The sequence below is a fragment of the Fringilla coelebs genome (assembly GCF_963513975.1).
Source record: "Fringilla coelebs genome assembly, chromosome: 18".
Classification (NCBI taxonomy): domain Eukaryota; kingdom Metazoa; phylum Chordata; class Aves; order Passeriformes; family Fringillidae; genus Fringilla; species Fringilla coelebs.
Window position 1 is genome coordinate 6,970,579 of NC_140044.1, and position 22,019 is coordinate 6,992,597.

The 22,019-nt window shown below is 55.9% G+C and overlaps 1 protein-coding gene across 1 annotated transcript; it reads left to right on the forward strand.

The window, feature by feature from the left end:
* The first annotated feature begins 1,111 nt into the window (after positions 1–1,111).
* On the forward strand, positions 1,112–16,916 carry GMEB2 (glucocorticoid modulatory element binding protein 2). The gene is made up of 10 exons (XM_084217745.1): positions 1,112–1,220; positions 3,751–3,905; positions 8,604–8,701; positions 9,443–9,570; positions 10,944–11,047; positions 12,296–12,453; positions 13,641–13,712; positions 14,203–14,340; positions 14,863–14,985; positions 15,166–16,916. Exons 2-10 carry the CDS (start codon positions 3,775–3,777, stop codon positions 15,810–15,812), a joined length of 1,599 nt encoding a protein of 532 aa, XP_084073871.1. The 5' UTR covers positions 1,112–1,220; positions 3,751–3,774; the 3' UTR covers positions 15,813–16,916.
* The last annotated feature ends 5,103 nt before the right edge of the window (positions 16,917–22,019 follow it).

A 22,019-nucleotide genomic window follows, 5' to 3' on the forward strand; every position in this document is an offset into this window, starting at 1 on the left:
GAGACCTTAAAGCCCCTTCCAGTGCCTAAAGGCGCTCCAAGAGAGATGGAGAAAGACTTTGGACAAGGGCCTGGAGTGACAGAGCAAGGGGGAATGGTTTCACACTGACTGAGGGCAGAGTTAGGTAGGATACGGGGAAGAAATTCTTCCCTGTGAGAATGGTGACAGCACTGGACAGGGTACCCAGAGAAGCTGTGGCTGCCCCATCAGTAGAAGTGTTCAAGGAAATGTTCAGCCATGAACAGCTGAGACCTTTCACAAAACCCTGGAGAGCCACAGAGGGACACAGGGCTTGGGGGACAGACACAGCCCAGGGGGAACATGCAGGAGACATGGGGGGATGCAGAGCCCTTGAAAAGGATACACACAGGACATGGGGGGCACTGAGGACTGAGGAGGGAGATACAAGGGGCATGCAGGGCACAGGGGTCACACAGAAAGGACATGGGGGGCATGCAGGACCTGGAAAAAGGACATGCAAGGGACATAGGGGCGTGCAAGGGACAGGGGAAGGGACATGCAGGAGAAAAGTGTCATGCAGGACCCCAGCTGGGGACAGGTAGGGGACATGGGGGCACACAGGAGGCACGGTCGGGAGGCACGCATGGGGCACACAGCCCGGAGGAGACATACAAGGGACACGGGGAGCACACAGAACCCTGGAGGGGGACACAGAGGGCACGCAGGAGGCCAAAGGAACACACGCCGGGCACACGGTACGGGGGCAGGCAGGACACACGGGGGGCGTGCGGGGCACTGGGGACACACACTGGGGACGGGGGGGGCAGCAGGAACCAGGGGGACACGAAGGGCACGGCCCGGGGACAGACGGAAGACACGGGGGTACAAAGGACACAGGGTGGGGACACAAGGGGGACACGGGGGGGGGGGGGGGGGGTTACGGGGGGATTCCCCCGCAGGACCCCGCGCGCGGGGACCCCCCGGCAGCGCGCGCCGCGCCCCCTCCCACCCCCGCCCGGCGGCGGCGCAGGCGCAGAGCGCCCGCCCGGTCCCTATTTCACGGGGAGCGCGGGCCGCGGCGCCCGCGCCAAATAAGTCTCGGTAGCCGGTGCGGGCCGTGCGCCTGCGCGGGGCCCGAGAGCCGCGCGGCGGAGCCCCGCTCCCCCGGGCCCCGCTGCCGCCCTGCCCGCGCCCACCGCCGCCCGGCCCCAGCGCCCGCCGCCGCAGCCCGAGCGGGGCCCGCGGGACGCCGGCCCGAGGTAAGCGCCGGGCGCGGCCTCGCTCGCCGCGGGGCCTCCGCCGCACGCGCCGCCCGGGTCCCTGCGGAGCGTCAGGACGTTACGGCGGCGGCGGCAGCGCCCGGCCGCCCGCCCGCCCCGCGGCCCCCCCGCCTCCTCCTCCTCCTCCTCCTCCTCCTCCTCTTCCTCCTCCCTGCCGGCGGGAGCGCGCCCACGCGCCCCTCTCGCCCCCCCGCAATCCCCCTCCCGCGCGCGCCGCCCCGCAACGGGGACCGGGGGGATGGGGGGGACGACACCGCGACGACACCCGGGGCACCCCCTGCCCGCCCGCCCTCCTCGGCACCGGGGGATCCCCGGGAGACCCTCCCCGGCAGCCTCCACGTGCAGCGCCCTCCGGCCCCGGGCACCCCACTCTGCAGGCCGCCCCCCCTCCTCCCCCAGCCCCGCAGCCCCCCGGGCACCCCCTCTCTGTGTCCGCCTGGGCTGCACTCTGCCTTCTTCCCCCTCCTTGAGGCCGCTTGCCATCGTCTCGCAGCTTCCCTGCCGCTCTCTTCCGGGCAGCCCCCCACCCGTGCACCCCCAGCTTGTGTCCCCCCGCCCCGTGCAGCTGCAGCCCCCTGCCCGTGCTGTCTGTGCTGCTCTCCATCTCCTCTCTCCATGTATCCCTGGGTACCCTCTTGCACCCCATGGCCTCCCCACCCTGTGCAGCTCTGTTTAACCCCGCTAAAGCCACCATGCATCCCCTCTCTCTCAGTATGTCTCTGCATCCCCCTCTCTCCCCTTGCTGGCTGCCCACAGTGTAATCTGGTCTCTCTGCCCTCCTGATGCTGCACCCCCAAAAATCTGTCTCCTCTCCCAACTGTGCTATGCTTTTTTTTCCTTTTCTATTTTCTTCCTCACTTCTCCCCATATCTTTCCCACAGCCCTTGACACACTCTCAGCACTCTGCAAGCTGCACTAGGAGGGACAGGTATGGACACCCTGAGTCCTGGTAGAGCTGGGGTGCCCCTTGTCCCCCTCCACAGCCCCACTGCTAGTGTGTTTTTTAGCCACTTTTTTGATTACTTATGTTTTCAGCCCACTTTTTCTCCATTCAATGCTGGTTCCTGCCCAGAGGCATCTGAGCGGCACACGTGGAGTTCAGTCCCGTGATGCTGGGCAGGATGTCTGGGGCATCCTGAAACTGAGTTCCAGCTCAGAGGTGTTGTGAGTGATGCTAATCACTAAGTGGGAGAGGTTCTAGCCTAAAATGAAGGACAAGGGTAGGGATAGAGTGACAACAAAAATTGGAGTGGTTGAGTGAGGGCAGCTGAGCATCGGTGCCACTGTGAAAACTGAAGTGCTTCTGCTGGTGGCTTTGTGCTGGGCTGGCACAGAGGGGCCATTGGATAGACCCTGTGGGCTCTGCAGAGGTAAGGAGCACCTCGGATGTCCCTGTGGGTCAGGCAGGTGTTTCTGCAGGGCATGAACTTGGTTGTGAAGTCACACTGGACATGCTGGGTCAATGCTCTGCTCTGGCCGGGGCCTGGGGAAGTGGTGGGAGCCAGGTGGTATCTGTGCTGTGCTCTGTGCCACTGCTTGGAGTTCTCCATGGGGGTCTGAGCCTGGAACAGCCAGACCTGGGTGAGGTGTCCCCTTACCTGTCCCTGTGTGGGCTGCACTGGTGCTGTAGAAGATGCTTTGTAGGCACCAACTTCTTACCTGGGCATGGGCTGATCCCCAGCATTGTGGGCAGCAGGGCAAGGGAGGGGATTCTCTCCCTCTGCTCTCCTCAGGTGAGACCCCACCTGCAGTGCTGCATCCAGCTCTGGGGCTCCCAGCATCAGAGGCATGTGGAGCTGCTGGAGCGAGTCCAGAGTAGGTCATGGAGATGCTCTGAGGGCTGGAGTGCTTCTGCTTTAGAGACAGGCTGAGAGAGCTTGAGGAAAGAAGGCTCTAAGGAGACCTGAGAGTCCCTTTCAGTTCCTAAAGGGGCTCCAAGAAAGCTGGAGAGGGAGTGCTGTCTTACATCTATTGCTGATTTATTAGAAATGCACACTTTGAAATAGTTTCCAGATGTCACTGTTTCTGCGGGCTTGACGTGCTTTTTTAATTTGATTTTTTGTGTGTGTGACTTTGGAGGAGGGAAGAATCCCTGTTTTACTGTGGAGGAGACAGTGACAAGCTCCTCCAACAGTGTGAAATCGTGAGATAGTTTGAAATACATTTGGAAATGCACCTTCAAACTGAGTATCTTCACAGAGTTTATGATGGATGCCAGGAACGTTTTTTTTTTTGGACCTCTCTCTTACTCTGCCCTTCACCTCCTGCACCCCAGTCCCACCCATGCCCATCCTTCTCACCCAGCCTGCAAAGGGCTGGGTGGGGTTGGGTTGAGCTTCCCCTCATCCTTCCTCCTGCGATGGAGCACTTGGGGATTCGCTCATCCCCTTCTCCTTAGGAGCCTGGGGTCCCTGCAGTCCCTTCTCTCCTTGCTCCCACCACTCCCAGGACCCTTCCATGACCGAGTTGACCTTTTGACCCTGGCATGCCCCCTTTCCTCCCCAAGCAGCTGGTGACTGAGCTGGTGGCCGCGATGGCGACGCCGGACGTCAGCGTGCACATGGAGGAGGTGGTGGTGGTGACCACGCCGGACGGCGCGGTGGACGGCGCTGCCATGGAGGAGGTGAAGACAGTGCTGGTCACCACCAACCTGTCCCAGCATGGGTAAGAGATGGGGCTGGTGCATGCTGAGGGAACGTGCTGGAAAACCTCCCAGTTGGGGTTTATCCGCCACTGCTTCCTCCTGCATCCCTGCTCGCTGTGAGCACCTCAGCGGTGGCCATGGAGTGTCCGTTCCTTGCTAGGGCTTCCCACACCCAGGGCTCTGCAGCTCTGCCCAGAACAGGCTCCACTCTTTCTCTCTTTTGAGGTGGGGAAAAAAGACTGACCCCAAATACCTTTTTCTGAGTGGATTTGGATGTTGGAGTGGATACAAATCCATTTGGAACAGGACACCAGTAGCTAAATCAGTGTTTTTCTGATATTTATTTCATGATGGCTATGCTGAGCTCTGAACTCCAAGAGACAAGTTGTCCTCACCAGAGGACAACTGAGAGTGGTGCAGCTGAGCTCCCCTTTCCTGAAGGCTGGGGAGGTTTGGGGTTGGTTGGTTTTTGGCTGAGCTCTGCGGGAACCTCCACTGCTAGCAATAGGAGTGAGAGATGTGTCCTTGAAACAGTGTTGCCCTGAACGGAGAGACGCTGCTCAAAAAAACAGTGAAGGTCTGATTGTTAAAGTGCTGCTGTTTTGCCAAATTTCTGCCTTTTTTGTTGGCATTTTATATTCAGGGCTGCTGTTTGTTCAGGTCTGGTCTGTTCAGTGGCAGGTTGGCCATGGCCTAAGAGCCTGGCTGGTACCTTGAAGGCCCACATAGCAATGGACTCTTTGCTTTATTTCTGGTTTTTTGGGTGGGACAGAGCCCAAAGCCGTTTGTGTGTTTTGTTCTTTCAGTGGGCGGGAAATCCAAGTTCACACCTGGAGCTGCGTCCAGGCAGGCTTATCTGAAATAAGTGGGTGTTGAATGGCTGTTTATTGCTTTCCGGGAGGTGTTTGTCTGCTTTTCTCAAACGTGTCTTTGTGTCAGTGCCCTGGGGCTTTGTGCAGGGCAGAAGGTGACAGCTCAGTCCAGGGGCCGTTCCCCTTGTGCTGCTTCAGGTGAGATAAAGCCCATTAAGAGATGAAATTTTGGTAAAGAATGGACAGGACAGGCAGAGGCAAGAGCTGTTTGTGCTAGGATGGACAGGACCTGCCCTGCTCTTCCTCCACATCCTGGCTCTGTGCTTCCAAAACCTCTTCAATTCCCAGAAGAACGGTGATGGTGGGGAATAAGGGCTTTACTCCTCTTGTTTTCCGTCCCATGGAGACTCCCTTGTCTCCCTCAGTGGAGAAGCAGCCAGATGTGACACTTGGGATGTGGCTGCGCTTGGATGCAGGATGGCTCCTGGTTGTCATGTGGCTCTGAGCCTCTACAGACCCATGTGCAGCATTGTGTTGTTGTCTGGAAAAATGGATCATGGCAGAGGCTGGCTCAATCAGTTGGTTTCCTTTCACTCTTAGTTCCCTTCCTGTTTTTCTTTGGAAACCTTTTCTCACCCTCCCAGTGTCCCCTCGATGGTCAGGAGCAGAACAGCTTCGCACAGCACAGAGAGGAATGCTTTCATTTATTCACAGCTGTGAGCAGAGATGTCTTGGCATGGATGAAGAGATTCCCTGAGGGTTTTCCCTGCATCTCTCTGGAGAAGAGCCCCTGGACAGGCTCTTTGCTCCCCCATTCTTGGCAATGGTAGTGGGTTAATGGAAAGGATGTGAATTTTGGCATCACAGAGTAAAACTTGCCTGACTCCCCTCACTGAGCAGGGCAGTGGGGCTGGTGGTGGGTGGCAGCACAAGCCACCCATGGTCTCTCTGTAGCCTTGGACAGTTGCCCCCACCAGGCTCTGCTCCTCCTGGAGCAATGCCACAGTGGTGCTGGCTCCTTCTCGCTTTCCCTCTGATTTCCCTCTGCAGCCCCAGCTGGCGTCAGGAGAGGAGCTGCAGGCACGGGCTGGGATCCCTTGGTGTTGGCTCAGTCACTGCTCACATGAGGAGCTTTCTGTTTGCCTGGTGTGACACTTAAACCAAACTCAGCTTGGGGGTTGGTGCCTTTTTCTAGTGCTCATCTGGGTATGGGTTTGCTATTAAAAAAATCCTCTATACAACCAATTGTTAGGAGCTTAATTAGTTCGTGTGTTCTTAAGGAAAAGGCTGAGGGAAATGGGAAAATAATAATGAGCAAGAAGCTTTTTTCTTTGGTCTGTGAGAGGAGAGGATCTGTGCTTGATGCTCTGATGAGGTGCTTGTATTTCTGATCAGCACAGGATTCTGGGGGAGACTTTTCTCTCTCAAGTTTCCAGCAAGGCAGGAGCAGAAAAGAAAGGATTCGCCAGCCCGCTGACTTATCTGCACATGCTTTCTTCTCTTCCTTCCATCTGGTTTATGGATCCTCCTGGGGAGGAAGATGAGAACCATCCTCCCCTGCCTTTGTCATGGCAACTGGCAAAGGCAGGGCCAGCTGGGGGGCTGCACTGCTGGGGCTTGGAGGCTTGGAAGGTGTTTGTGTTTTCCCCTGCCTCTGCCTCAGTCTGTTTCCCTGGAATGGGATGGGAGAAACAGCATGGAGACACTCGCCTTTTTTTGGTGATTTTCTCTCCCCCACACGCCCATGGCAGACACAGGCTTTAGTTGCCTGAATTTTTCATACAAGCTGGGAGTTGGTTTGTTTGTTTTCCTCTGGAGGTTAAAGGCGTGGGCTGGGTTATTCCTCCCCATCCAGTTGCACCTTTTGGTCCTTTTTTGGAGCAGTGCAAATGTGGTGGAGTCCTAGAGGAAGCTCTGAAAGGTGCTAACTTTTCTGCTGGAGGGTTTCTTCTGGGTAAGTTGGTGGAGGTTCTTGATCTGGAGGCAGGTCAGGGCTGTGGGGTGCTGGGCTTTGCATGCCAGAAGGGGTCACTTCCTCTGGTACCCTGCTGAAGTGCCACTGCTGGCTTTTCACCTGGAGAAATGGAAAAACCCAGCAGCAAACTGATGAAAAACCCCAGGTTAGAATTCTTCTGTTCTTCTGTCAGACTGCCACTTGTCTAATAATCACCTGGCTGCAAATGCCTTAGCTCAAAGTTTACCTTTTTGAGTCCTTTCATGTTATCCTCTCCATGCTCTGCCAGGGCTCTGGGCTGGTGCTCGCTGTGAGCTGCAGAGGCAGAGTTGTGTCCATCTTCTTTCTGTCACAGCAGGAGCTGTCTCCCCTTTCTCTGGAGCAGCATCTGTGAGCCGCTCACCTGGTGAGGCTGGGCTGCCGCCCACACCATTCCTTATCTCTGTGCTGCTCCCCACAGGTACCTGCCCTGCAGCTGCTGAGGGGAGGGATGCTTTGAAGCTGCAGTTCCACCCTGGAGCTGTGTGTTAGGAGCACAGAATGGAAAAACCAGTTGCTCTTGAATTTCCTTGTCCCTGTGGCATGGCGGGTGAGAAATGTGGTTGCCAGTGAGTCACTAGGACTGTCTTTTAATTCATCCATGGTACCAAACTGAGGGAGGTTTCAGGTTTATTTTCTCTGTGGAGTCTTCCTAGGGAGTTTATATGGCAAAGTATGTGAAAAGCTAATTGTGTTTCTCCCTTGGCCTCTGTGGGTCAAGCTTTCTGCAGCTTCAGTAACACCACCAAGCATACATCTTAAAAGGAGGGTAGACTTAGATTAGATATTAGGAATAAATTGTTCCTTGTGAGAGTAACGAGGCTTTGGCACAGGCTGTCCAGTGAAGCTGTGGCTGCCCCATCCCTGGAATTGTTCAAGGCCAGGTTGGGCGGGGCTTGGAGCAACCTGGGATAGTGGAAGGTGTCCCTGCCCATGGGAGGGGCTTGGAACAAGATGAGTTTTAAGGGCCCTTTCAGCCCAAACCATTCTGTGTTTGTATGAAAACCCATTAGGGATGGTCTCTGCTGAGCACTGGCTGTGATGTACAGGTGGATCCATAAGGGCACCAATGTGGGCTCCCTCCCTTTGGGACCTCGCCTCCAAAGCTAAGGGGGTGAGGAGCATGTCCCACATGCCAGCCAGAAGTGCCTGTGCCCTCTGAGTGTGGGAAGCTCCTTGGAGGTGCTTGGGGCTCCATATTCCTGTACCTGGGATGGGAGAACAGTGAGGCAATCACTGTGTGACTCCATGGGCAAAGCACCCAGAGAAGATGGAGATCCCAGCCTGGGGACAATGGAAGCAGCTGTATAGCCAGCTATTAATGAATGTCATGGGTATATCAAGTTTTAAGAGGCTCAGAGATTGTATTGCAAGTGTCTGTAACTCATGTTATGTTATCTCTGCTCACAGATCTGCTCTTGGGGTTTGTCCAACTCCTTTATAGTGTCTCTGTGGCTCCTTGAGGTCCTGCTCCCTGGAGCATCCTGCATACCAGGGGATTCAGCCAGTCCATTGCCCAGACAGCAGCAGCATGTTTCACACATGTTTTTCCTGGGGAAATCTCAGGCAAAGCTTCCAAAGGCTGGCAGGAACTTCTGAGCAAGGGGCTGTGCTGACAGCATCTCTCCATGCCAGCTCTCCAGCATGGGCTGGGCTGGAGGCAGATCCACAGGGCTGGGATTAAAGGGGAGGCAAGAGGGAGCTGGCCAGGCTGCTGACAGGGGCTTGCCGCTGTGGGGTTCTTCATCTCCGCATGACAAAGTGGAGCTGAGCCTCCCAAACCCAGAGCTGACTCTTAGCTCTTGTGGGAAAATGTGATTTGAGGGACTTCTGAGGCAATGTCTCCACGGGGCATCGGGTGTTGGGGGTGGCACAGCCACATGGCTTAAGAATGCCTCTGCCTCTCTTCCCAGCGGTGACATCAACGAAGACACTCTGGAGACTGAAAATGCAGCTGCTGCAGCTGCTGCTGCCTTCACAGCCTCCACAGACCTGAAGGAAGCAGTTCTAGGTAGGTCAGCTCTTTCCATAGCCCTTTGGTGGCTGCTGCCCCACCCCAGTGTGCCCCAGCCCTGCACTGGTGTCAGGTGGGACACTTCAAGCACTGTTGTGCAGAGCTGCTGAGGCTCCGGGGGTGTTCTCTTGTGGGCCTTGGGGATGCTGTCCCGGGGGTACCAGGGATGCTGTCCCAGCATCCAGGGGGGCTTGGTGACCAGCAGGGAGCTGGCAGTGGCTGACTGGGCTGCTGCTGCCCCCTCCTGGTCCGGGATGTGTCCCCGTGTCCGGCTCCTGCCATTCCAGCTTGCCATGGGGATGTCAGTTTTGCAGCAACTTGCTGGCTTTGGTTGCAAGTAAAAGTGAGTTTAGGGAGTAAAGACTGATCAGCTGGGCTAATGTTAATTGAAACCAGTTTCACTTTAAAACCGAGGGTGACTCCACCCAGATAACATCATTCTCTTTTATCAAGAATGGATGACTTCTCATATTCCCTGTGCTCAGCTGCAGCTGGATTGGCATAAATCTTACTGAGCTGTTTTGCCTGAGAAATTTGGGTGTTTGGATACTTTCATAGAAAAGTGCAAATGAGTGGCCACAAACCTCAGCACACCCCACCATGCGTCATCTGCTTGGGTTTTTTTATTTATTTCTGAGTTTCAAAACTGTCATTGCATGTGTGGCTCAGGCACGTGAATCAGGAGCTGTGGCTCATGTTTCTCTTTGATCTGTCCCTTCCTCTGATCCCTGTGAGAAGTGAAGATGGCTGAAGATGAGGACAGTTTGGAGGCAGAGATTGTCTACCCCATCACCTGTGGGGACAGCAAAGCCAACCTCATCTGGAGGAAGTTTGTGTGCCCTGGAATCAATGTGAAGTGTGTGCAGGTGAGGACAGAGAGCCCAGCACTGGACTTGTACTTTCCCCTGGCCCACATTTTGAGGTGACCTGTCTTGTCCTGGTTGTGATAAACTTTGATCAGCTGCTTTGCATCAGAACCATGTCATAGTAGGAAAGGATGACATTTTCCTGTGCTGGGTACCTGATATTTGTCCTGACTAAATTATGTAGTTCTGGCTGGAGAGATGGTGCCTCAAGTTAATTGTTATTGAAAATTTGAGAAATTTGGGCACTTGCAGTATCTGCTCAGTTGGGAATTTTGAGGAGTCTATTGATTGAGAACCTACTGAAGAGTTGCAGCTGTGTCCTGGGTAACTCATGGTTAAAATTTACATGAATTCAGGAACATGCCACGAGTGAGTCATTGCTGGCATTTGTATACAGCCTAAACAATACCCTGCTGAGGGAGAGTCTCCTCAGGCTCCCAAAGGATAGTCCTTGCCCTTCCCAGCAGAGGTGGTCTCCTCTATCCATGAGGCAGAGGATAGATGCTGCTACCTCCTAAAAATCTGTCCTTTCTGCACTGAAGCCCTTGTCCTTGTTCAGAGATGCAGTTTCTCATGCAGTAACAGTGAGCTTGCTCTATGTTGGTCAAGATGGCCATGGAAAAGAGAAGGCCTGGATTTGGGAAATCCTTTGAGATGGGCTGTAAGGCAGCTCTTAAGAGGACTGCCTGGGTCATGGTTGGACTAGAGGATCTTGGAGGACTTCTCCACCCTTAGTGATTCTATAATTCTATGATCCTGCAGGTTGCTGTTGGGTTCAGGCACTGTTGGGTGTGTAGGGCAATAAAAGAAAGGAAAGAGTTGGCGCAGTGTGTGCCAGCTCCCTGAAGCTGGTTTGCAGTAGCAGTGGGTGTGCACAGCCAGAGAGGCCAGAGGTTCCCTGATACCAATGGTTGGGCTTGGGAGCAGGAGGTCAAAGACCAAATGGGCTTCTTCTCTCTCTTCTATAGGGCATAATGTGCCCCAACCCAAATGTTAGGCTGAGTCCATTGTTAGTGGGAGCGTGAGCAGCTCCCTGCTGTTAATGATACTTTGTGCAAGCTATGGGTGTTTTCCCAGCTGTCCTGCCTGAGCTGGGCAAGCTCACACACCCCTGAAGCCTTGGCTTGGAGCAGCTGTTAACTAACCATCGGTGGCAGCAGTGTTTGGCTTCAGTCTTTCTAACTTGGGCAATGTTCTCTGGGGTGGGGAGTGCCTGGCAGCCATCTGTTTTGGGGGTGCTTGTGGCACGTGGAGGCTGCAGCCGCTGCTGGGCACTAGGAAATGCCACCAGGCTCCAGCTGAACTCTGCTCACAGGGCACCCTTGGCTTGTTTATGGTTTGTGGCACTGATGTTGCACCCCTGCCTTTTGCAGTTTCACGATCACCTCATCAGCCCCAAGGAGTTTGTCCACCTGGCAGGCAAGTCGACCTTGAAGGATTGGAAGCGGGCGATCCGGATGAACGGGATCATGCTCCGGTTAGTGCCTTCCTGTGTGCCTCTGGACACTTCTTCTGGGGATTGTGGTGGGGGGAACAGAACCTTTGGAATGGCAGTTTTGCTGCTGAGAGAGCAAATGAACCACTATAAACGTTTGTTTTAATGACAGCCTGGTCCCAAATGGGGTCAGTCCAATGGCTTTGTTCTGTCCTTGCACCTAGGGAATAATTTGGGGCAAGAAATATTTCTCTAGCCTTTTCAGGCCTTGAACCACACTGAGTTTCCAGCTGGTGTAAGGACATTGGAAATTTTAATGGCTGTTGGTGGTTGGGCCATGCTGTCTGTGAATTCTCAGCGTGAGTCACCAAATGAAATCAGTCTGGTCATCACCAGTGCTCTGGTTGCAGCACTCCTGCTTGCATCACTTCTAAATAAGTCCTTGGCAAAAAAAAAAAAAAAAAGGCTTCTTTATTGCAAACATTTCTCTTCTCTAGTGTTAACTACAGTGATTCAATTCCTCTATGGTCCTCCTGAACACCAGCCTGAAACTGTGATTTAATTAAAATCTTTCTCTGCCTTTGGACAGGATTAAAAAAGAATCACCTCTTTCCCCAGGAACTGTCAGTGGTTTTGTGCTCTTTTCACAGGGTGACATTGCCTTTCCCTGTATTATGCTACTTCAATGCAGGCATCTCCTGTATTCCTTTTAAGCAGCTTTTGCTCCACATAAATTTTGCATAATAGGTTTAGGCTTTGTCAAGGCAGGGCTTTGAGAGGGGGAAAAACACTTCAGGGGAATGTCTGAAGGCAAACCCAGGAGCCCATGGGAGCACATCTCTGGAAGCTTAGGTGATTGTTCTCCAGCAAGGCCTGGGAATGTTTTGCAGATACTGTTCTTGGATTGGAAGATCCCGTGTTGGCACTCCCTTTGAATGAGATGAGAGACCTGATTTTAGTTTCTAAATAGGGTTATGTCCTGTCTCCTTTTGAGCTCTAGAGTCAAAAATGCAAGGAAGAAGTTCCCTGTGGCCTCACCCTGAACTGAGACTCCAGCTGATCCTTTGGTTGGAAGCTGGAGCTTTAGAGGGGATGTGCTGGTGGCACCAGATAGGGGCTCTCTCTTTCCGTCCTTTCCTCAAGAAATGGGTTAGTCAGTCCTAGCTGGCTCTGCCTGCTCTCCTGGTGTTTTGGGACTCTGAAGTTTGGGGTGAAGGCTGCCAGGAGCAATCTCAGAGCTCTTAGCTGTTGCTCATGTGCCTGTCCTTGTGCTTGCTCCCTGTCTTTCAGGAAGATTATGGACTCAGGAGAGCTGGATTTTTATCAGCACACAAAGGTTTGTTCCAACACCTGCCGGAGCACCAAAATTGACCTGACAGGAGCCAGGGTGTCCCTGACCAGCCAGACATCGACAGAGTACATCCCTCTGACTCCTGCCTCTGCTGATGGTACGTGCAGCAGGGCCTTTGACACATCAGAGTCCATGAGTGCCACATAACCAAGGTGCCTGTGCCTGCCCCATCCCTGGAAGTGTCGCAGGCCAGGTTGGACATCGCTTGGAGCAATCGGATCTAGTGGAAGGTGTCCCTGCCCATGGCAGGGGGTTGCAATGAGATGAGCTTTGAGGTCCTTTCCAACCTAAGCCATTCTCTGATTTTATGAATTTGACCTATAATTGCAGGCAATTGTTTCATTGGAAAGCGTTCTAATTTTGAAATAATTCTGTATTTAACTCCTTTTGTCCCTGAGCATTAAGAACAGCCCTGAAAGTGCCCCACACCCCAAGCTCCTGGTTGTGCCTCTGGGACAGGAAAAGCCCCTTAGCTGGCTCTGCAGAGCACCCATCCACCACATCCTGGTATTGTGGTGGGGAAGCTGATGCTGATGCACAGCCCAGCCCACTCCGAGAACCCTTGCTAAACATGAGCTCATTAATGGGAGATGTTTGCCAGCTGCTGGGCTGTGCTGAAATAACCAGAGCCCTGAAAGCTGTGGAGTAAAGGAGCAGAGGGACTGGATTTAATGGCTGCAACTGAGCATTCCAAAGGCTCTGCACAGCTCTGTGGGGCTCTGGCCAGATTCCTATCCATCCCGCTCCTGCACACGGCATGAATGACACCTGTTCCCTGGCTCTATGGTAACAGAACTGCTGAGATTTGGCAGAGCTGGTGGGAAGGAGGGATCCCCTCTGCATCCCTGTGCAGTGGGGGGCTGCTCTTCCCTTGGAGGCTTTAGAAACCCTCCAGACAAATGGTGCCTGGGTAAAAAGGGCTGCTAAAAAAATCACTCTAAATCTGTTTGACTTTTGCCCTGAGCAGTGCTGGTGTGTTTTCAGGGGGGAACAGGAGGGAAGTGCTGCTCTCAAGCATGTGTTCTTGTGCTGCAAAGGTTGCAGGAGCAGTCCCTGGGGATTGCACTCTAATGTAGGAAAATAAGTACAGCTGGCACAGCCGCCACTTGCGTGTCTCTGTTCAGCATTGAGGTCTGCATTCAAACAGATGTGATTCTCTGCAATCTAAAGGAGAAGTACAGAAATGCAGCAAGGAAGTGCTTCCTTTGGAAACAGCCTGTGAAAACACAGGGAAAAATCAGGACCTGGGAATTTTTTTCTCTTCTCTTTTGCTATTGGTTGCAGTGAACGGATCCCCGGCTACAATAACCATAGAAACATGCGAGGATGCCAGCGATTGGAGCACCAGCATTGGAGGTATGGCTTGGGATCCCGCAGGGCTCGCTGGGTGGAGATGTGGGCTAACAGGGAAACAGCAGGGTAAGGAGCAGGGAGGACCCTCTTACCAGAGCAGTCTTGCATGAGATTATTCCCTCTCTGCTGATGGAATGGCACTGTGTTACATCCCTCCAGTGTGCAGGCTGGCTGCGCAGCCTCACAATGAAGTTGTTTCCAAGCACCAACATATCAAAGCCAGGGCCAAATGGGGCTCTAGGGGGAAAAAAAATTCTTATCAGAAGATCATGAAATCATTCTATTTTGTGCTACTGGCTGTAGCAAAGTATCCTGTTGGTGTGGGACAGGGGTGGGGAGAGCATATCCTACTTTGTGTTTGTGCTCTGGGTGGGCTTTGCCCCAGCCTGGCAGGACTGCATCCCTGCAAGGATGTCCACAGGGAACCTGTAGCAGATTAACATTAAACCCTGCTGAGGATTTTGAGGTTCTCCCTTGCTTCCTCTTTCTCCAGACGACACCTTTGCTTTTTGGCAAGGTCTGAAGGACAGTGGTCTCCTGGAAGAAGTGATCCATGAGTTCCACCAGGAGCTGGTGGAGACCATGAAGGGCTTGCAGCAGCGAGCCCAGGATCCCCCACTGCAGCTCGGGGGTAAGAACCTGGTCATGGGTGGTCAGTCATCTTGGGAGAGGGGCTTGTGGATTTTTTTATCCTTAGGGGTATCTGGATGGCATGGTAGGGACATAACTCATTGTGAGAAATCTCATTTCTGGCTGGTTGATGAGGCTGCACTTGGGGATAATTCAGGTGACCGTAGTTCTCCAATTCCCCACGCCTGGGGCTTCCTCTCTGCTGGCTCTGGGTCTGGACAAATGCTTGGCTTGGGAATTGAGGTGGAATTTAGGCCATTGGAATAATGATGCAGCAAGCAGCTACTGTGCCAGCAGATTTCTTATCACCCCAGCTAGGCAGGAGAGGACTGTTTACATGGCCAGTGACCTCTTGCCCTTTCTCATGGCTTCTGCCTTCTCCTCTTCCCCAACCTCTTTCATTACCCTCCCGCAGATTTTGGCTGTCTCAGCTGGACATGTCTGTTGTGTGGCTTTTGCCAAGCCACAAATAGTTTGCGCAGGGAATTTTGCTTCCTCAAGGATTCTGTGTGTTGTTTTTAAGATGCTGTTTTACTCAACAACGTAGTCCAGAACTTTGGGATGCTGGATCTGGTCAAGAAGGTCCTGGCCAGCCACAAGTGCCAGATGGATCGCTCGAGGGAGCAGTACACACGGGATTTGGCAGGTATGCCCTGGACACGGCAGTGTGGCACCAGGCATTGCTGCCTGTGCATTTTCTGTTGGGCTGAGAAAGTGGGGGTTGTGTTAAAGCTGGTGGTGTTAAACCAGCCACACCAGGCATTGCCACAGGCCTCTGGGAAGCTTGTCCAGGCTCCAAGCTGAGCCAAACCTCTTCTCTCTCCAGCTCTGGAGCAGCAGTGTGACGAGCACCGCAAGCGAGCGAAGGAGCTGAAGCACAAATCGCAGCATCTCAACAACGTCCTGATGACCCTCACACCTGTCTCTGTTCCCACGCCTCTCAAACGCCCCAGGCTGACCAGGGCCACCTCCGGACCAGCTGCCATCACCTCCCAAGTCCTGTCCCAGCCAGCGCAGCTCACTGTCACCCCTGGCGTGCCAGTGTCCCAGATTGCCAATCTCCCTCTTGGCAAAGTGGTCTCGGCCCTCCCTCCTTCGGTGCTGGGCAAGAGCCCAGCCCAGCCCCCTGCTGCCAGCTCCCCGGCCTCCCCTCTGCTGGGGGGGTACACGGTGCTGGCCTCTGCAGGCTCCACCTTCCCCGGCACCGTGGAGATCCACCCGGACGCTTCCAACCTGACGGTGCTGAGCACGGCCGCAGTCCAGGATGGCAGCACGGTGGTGAAGGTGGTGAGCCCCTTCCAGCTCCTGACCCTTCCAGGACTTGGCACGACCATCCAGAATGTGACACAAATAGCTCCCGGTGGGAGCACGGTGGTGACTGTCCCGTCCGGTGCCACCGAGGCTGCCGGGGACGAGCACGCTGCTGCCGCCATCGAGGTGACCGCGGTGGCTGACGAGGCGGAGCAGAAGTGAGAGGGGGGACTTGCCTGGAGGGACGCTGGCCGTGCCACTCTGGGGGAACTGCCTCTTCTCTGGCTGCGCTGTGGGACGAGGAGCGGTGTCGTGAGGGGCACGGGCTAACAAGACTCGGAGCGGCTCGTGTTGGGAGCAAAGAGGTTCAGGTCAGAGGGAAGGAGGGGGGAAGGAAGGATGCCTGGAGAAGGGAAAGGCAGAAAGGCTCTGCCTTGTTTGGAGGAGGGAAGAAAAAAAGAGCTTATTTTTTTATAAAGCTTTCCTCCCCTGTTCTCTTGGAGTAGTTTTCCTGCTCTGGGTCGTCAGCCCTGCCTCGTTGGCAGGCACAGCTGGAGCGGTGTCCATCGGAGGAGTGGGCAGGAGCAGGGAGAAGGTGGTAGCAAAAGGAAGCTGCCAGAGGGGTCTGGTGTGCAGGGAGCTCGCTGTTCCCTATCCCTAGGGGTTCCAGGAGTGGATAGGGATGCCGAGAGCAGGAATTCTGTGGATGTGTAGAATCATTGACACCAGGAAGGGCTCTGGCAGCATGGGCACAAGCCCTGGGTGGTTGGGTTTTGTGCGTGACACTGGCTTTGAGTGGCAGAAACAAGTGGGAGCTGACAGTGGGCAAGGTGGGTGCCCAGGTCTACTGGGGAAGAAGCAGCAAGACAGGAGCCCAGAGTGCTGAGAAGAGCTGTGACTTCTGAGGATTTGGGGTCTTTTTCTAGTTTTCTCAAAAAAAAAAAAATCCATTCTTGGGATTTTTTTAAGCCAATGGCAATTTTTAAGCAAAGCCCTGGTTGGGAAGCTCGTTCTGCATGGCAGAGCTGTGCTGAGCTGAGCCCCACGGCCGTGCTCCAGGGAGCTCACACTTCCTCATGAGGGCAGTTCCTGCTGTCCCCAGTCCCCAGCATCCCACGGGAGCCGGACACTGCCATTCCCTCCCTGCTGGGTTCAAGCAGCCGTTCTGTAATGGGGTGGTCGACCCCCCAGTTCTCCTTCAGCCACCCCACTCACTGCAGCTCTCACCAGGTCCCGTGCCAGGGCCTGTGTGTCTCACGCTGTCTCTGGCTGGGAGGAGTCGGGTGCTTGGAGTGTTGGGGTTTCTCCAAACTTGATCTGGCAACAGCAGCAATGACAGGTCACTTTATTGAGTAATAAATATTTTTTTGAAAGAATTTTACTGGTTTATTGTGTTTTCTATGTCCAGGTGTAACAGCTGGGATTGTGAAATGGGGCTAAGGCAGGACAGGAACACACTTTACTAAATATAAATGTGCATGTCCTCTGTGTTCCCTCTGGCCGTGGGTGTGCAAGGAGCCTGAAACGTGGCTCCAAAGTCTGGTTGTCCATGGCACGGCTGGGACTGGTTGCACCCAGTGCTGATAACCACTGGTCCCCAACCTGTGGTTAGGAGAGTTTTGACACGTAATCAGGAAGAAAAGTGATCTATTCCTCTGAAGCGTTAGATTTTGTTTCGTTTTGGCTGAGACTCAGCTGAGGCCGCAGTTGATGAGGAGGAGTCCTGCCTTATCAGAGGTTTTTCCCTCCCAGCTGGCTGCTGCTAAGATATCACTGTCATATCTCTGTACTTGGGACAGCAGCAGCGTGTCAGACCGAGGACATATAAAGGGTTGTGATCACCCTGAGCAGCCTTTTGCCTCTCCAGCGTGAGCAGCAGTGCTGAGCCACACCTGAGGTGGGTTTCCAGCCTGGATTCCCCCTTTCCTGTGCTGCAGTGGTGAGTGAATGTCCCTCAGCACAGGGACACCTTTCCCCAGCAGTGCCAGGGCTGTGGTGCCTTTGCCCAGCCCTGGAGAGCTGTGGGCTGAGCACATTACTCCAGCCATCTCTGCTTTGGCCAAACTCGTCCGAGTTACCCAGGGCCTGTGGGAGAGGGAATGTTCAGGTGGAAAGGGGGCAGCTGGCGAGACCTCCTGGCGGCTCTTTATGGGTATCTGAGGTGGCAGTGGAGTGTGGGGTGGGATTTGTGTCGGCTCTGTGTTGGTGTGGTGCAGTGGTGGGCAGCAAGGGCAGAGCAAGCAGAAGGCAGCAGCTCTTCCCTGGCTCTGTGCACCTTTACCTGCCCTGGAGACTATAGATCACCTCACCGGCAAAGCATTCCCAGCGTGGGTGTACTCTGCCCTGCAAAGCAGCTCCTCCTGGGATGTAAACAGCTCCCCAAGCAATAAAAGCTGGGCAGGCAGATTTGGGCTGGTGCAATTCTCCCCTCCCTTTGCAGCAGCTCTCGGGGCAGCCCTGTCTCCCTCGAGAGACCCCTGGGGCGTTCAGGGGTGCCCCGCTGAAGTGCTCCACTCCTGGGCTGGCTGTGCTGCTCCGAGGGTGCCGCGGTGCTTCCCCTCCCGGCCGAGGGCACTGGGGGCTTGCAGAGTCAGCAACTCGCGGAAGGATGAGGGCTAAGAAGGAAAAGTAAAGAAGGGAAGTTGTCTGCAGCGATTGTATGCAGACATTATCAGTGTCTGGATGAGTGGCCTTGGGCTGGATGCGGCCGTGGGCGATCTGGCGACATTCCCTGGCCGGGGGGAAGTCCCGTGTGAGCGCGGCAGTAGATCCTGGTCTGGCAGCCCTGGGTTCAGCCGGGGTGGTAAAGCATCGCTCGTGGAGAGCACAACCCACCTGTGGATCAGCTCTCCCTCCCCAGGGCTCTGAGCCCTGGGGCTCTGCAGGGGGGAGCCCCCAACCCCCCAGGGGGCTGCACCCCTCACTGTGGGCTCCCAAGGCTGCCGTGGGTGTTGTGCACCCCAAACTGGGACATTGCTGTGGATCCCAGTGGGACAAGCTGCGCTGTGGAGTCCCTGGGCAGGGCTAGGGCTCTCAGCACCCATTCTACGAGCCTGGTGCTGCCAGCGCTGTCTCGCTGCCTTCCTGGGGTCCCCTCGGGTGCTCAGGCTGAGATCTGCTCCCATTTTCTCCCGTGGGGAGCCCAGGGCAGCTCTGCTCACAGCCGGGTGTAGAGGACTCGCACCCAGAGACAAAATTACATAAGGGCTGCAGATGACTCATGTCCCTGCTTTTCCATGGATTGTGCGGTGATGGAGACTCAGCCACCTGCATTTTCTCCTCCAGGTATCCACGGGAGCAGAGTGCAGTGTTTGGGGAAGAGCAGAGGCTCCCACTTCCCGGCAGCACCGGGAGCAGAGCTTTGCCACGGTCCTGCCTGGCAGCTGCCTGTGGTGCCAGGGAGTGGGGTCTTTGAGAAATCACCAATTCCTCACTCTCTGCGTCTCTCTGGGCAGGTTAGGGCTGTTACCGGGACAGGAGATGCTCCAGCATCCTCGCGGGAAGGCTCTCCCATCTCCCAGCAACTTCCTCGGACAAGCGGGGGGTGCAGCGCACAAAGGGCAGCGCGTCTGGCGCTGGGGCGGGGAGCAGCAGCGGTGGTTTCCTGGGGAAACCGCTCCGTGACTGTCGGCCGTGTCACCTCAGGAATGGAAACCGAAACTCAGGGCTTTCGGCTCCGCGTTTGTTTGTCTAAAATCGGCAGATCCCGGGTTTCGGCTCTCCCCCGCCCTAACGCTGTGGATGTGATGACGCTGCTTTGCCTCCTCCCTGCTCCAGCAGTGGCTTCCTCCCGCCGCCGGCGATGGAGGGACGGCAGAGCCGGCTGCTCCCTGCGCTGCTCCGCCGCTCCTTGTTGGGTGATGAGCAGGGCCGGAAGCTTTATATAACACAGTGAAAGCTGTTTGCTTCTAGAGCTGGAGGGAAAATATCCCACCTGTAAAATCAGTGAAACCTCCAGGTATCCCACCTGTAAATCCAGAGTGAAGCCTCAGTGCCAAGGCTGTTCTGCCTGGGTGAGCTGGGCACTGCCCGTCCTGGCTCGGGCACCTCAGGGGAGCACTGCCAGGTATTTTGTTTGTTTTTCACTGCTGTCCGATGCTGTCATAGAGACTTTTGCTATGTTTTAGAGTCAGGGCTGCAGAGAGGATGATTCCTGCCCCAGGCAAAGGGGGATGGGCTCTATCACTATGGACCACTCTGATACCAGGGCTGGGCTTTGCTTGGTCACTCCTTCCCAGGCAGGGATGGGATTGGTGCTGCTCAGACCCTAACAGTTCCCATGGCAGCTGCAAGGACAAAGCTGGGGAGCCCTTTCCTGGATGGAAACACAGCACAAGGGCTCCATGGGGTCAGATCCTGCTGTGAGGCTGAGCCACCCACTGCTCCTCACTGTCAGAGTACAGAGTGCAGCAGAGCCTGGCACCCTGTGCAGGTGCCGTCCTGCCTCGGGTCCAGCAGTGACCAGGGTGTTGTTGCACAGCCCTGGTGGCTTTGCTGCCCAGGAATACCTGCTTCCCACAGCCACCCAGTGCTCTGCTGGGATCCATCCAGTGCCCTCTGCTCTGTGGGGTCCGTTCAGCGCCCACAGGCCTGGGCTGCCCCACTCCTCTCCTTGGTGGGAAAACCCTTTTCTTGGCTCCGCAGGGTGCTGCTGGATGGGAGCAAGGTGAGAGCTCCCTTTGAGGCACCCAGTGGCTGTGACTGCACAGAGCAGGAAGGTCAAAACCATCATTTCTCTTCCTCTTTCCACTGGTGTTGACAAACAGAGACACCAGGCTCTGCCCCTCCTTCCTTCCTGCTCCCGTGCCGGTGTGCCCCACGGGCTGGCTCTGTGTTTCCTCCTCCCATTTGCTTTGAGGAAAAACTTTTCTTTTGTCGCTAAGGCTGGCTTTGCGTTGAGGTGGCACCACCAAGCATGTGCCCATCTTCGGCTGGAAGGATTTGAGCAATGTCCCCATCAGCAGGGACACTTTGCCTCTGGAGCCTGCGATTTTTTACAGCCACTTGTAGCTGGAGAGGTGTGTTCGTTTCCCCTGGTTGTTTCCAGGGCTTGCAGCTGGCTTCTGGCATGAAGGTAATTCCATTAAATGGGAATGCTGGGGCTCGACCGCAGTGTTTGGCACAGCAGCTGCTTTACAGGTCAGGGCTTTCTGAAGCCTTGCGTCCAGGCTGGGGAGATGCGCTGCTGTTGTGGTTTCCTGGGGCTGGCGCTGTTAGGGGGAAGCTTCCTGGGATTTTGCTTGGGTGCGTGTGTTTTGGGGTCATATCGGGGTTTTGCAGGGGGGTCATTGCAGGGGTTTTGGTTCTGTGTGTTTTATTCCGCAAATTTGCCTCATCACCAAACCGCCCAGTGGGAGGGCTGGGATGAGGTGCTAAACTGTTGTGGGATGGGTTTGGTGAGGTGAAAAGGGGCTGAGAAGGGGCTCCACAGCCCTGGTGCTGAGGATCCTCCACTCCTCGGGCGCTGAGCATCAGCTGGTGGTGCTTGTGTGGTAACGCGTGCCCACAAACTGGGGTGCGGGTGTTGCCCTCCTGCTGTCGGTGCTGCCCCACGAAACACGATGCAAATGAGGCTCGGCTGCTGCCAGGGGTGTATTTGGGGTTTGAGGGCTTTTTTCGGCTCGAGGCTGAGCTCCGCAGCGGGTGCATCGCGCCAGGCGGGGAACCGAACGGAAAACGAAAGTGATGATGAACAGAAAGGAGGGCAGCAGCTCTGCACCCCACCCCCGCCCCCCGAGCCCCGTTAAAAAGGAGGCTGCCGGGGGCGCCGGGCTGAGGACCGGGACTGCTGCTCAATATTCACTTAAAACTCCGGTGCCGCCGCTCCCGGCTCTGGACCGAATCTGAGCGCGGGGAATCCCGATCTACCGGTGAGCAGCGCCCCCGGGAGCGCTCCCTCTGCACCTGGAGGGACAGGACCGGGGGGAGAATCGGCCCCCGATGCGCGGGGATGCGGGGGTGGGACGGGACCGGGGTGTGAGGCTGGTACCCCCAGAAGCGCCCGTCCTGGGGGTTCGCTGCGCGATGCGGATGGTGCTGTCCCGCCGATGCCGCTACCGGTACCGGTACCGGCTTCTGCTGCCCTGAACGCCGGTGCCCGCTCCCCTTGGTGCCCCTTCCCCCTGGTGCCTGTCCCCCCACCCCGCTGCCTGTCCCTCTTGTCCGGCGCCGGCTCCCCCCTCCCGGTGGCGGTCCCGGTGCCGGCTGGGGCTCCCGGCGGTGCCCGTGCCGACCCCCCCACTCCTGGTGCCCGCCCGGTGGCCGCGCCGGCTCCTGCTTCCCCCGGTGCCGGCGGGCGGGGCGGGGCGGGGCTGCCGTGATGCAATTTCCGCGAAGTCCGGCCCCGGTTTGAATGCAGGGAGGCCCGAGAAGCGAAACTGCCGCCGGCGGCGAGTCCCGGGGTCCCCGCGGGTCCCCCCACCGCGGCGG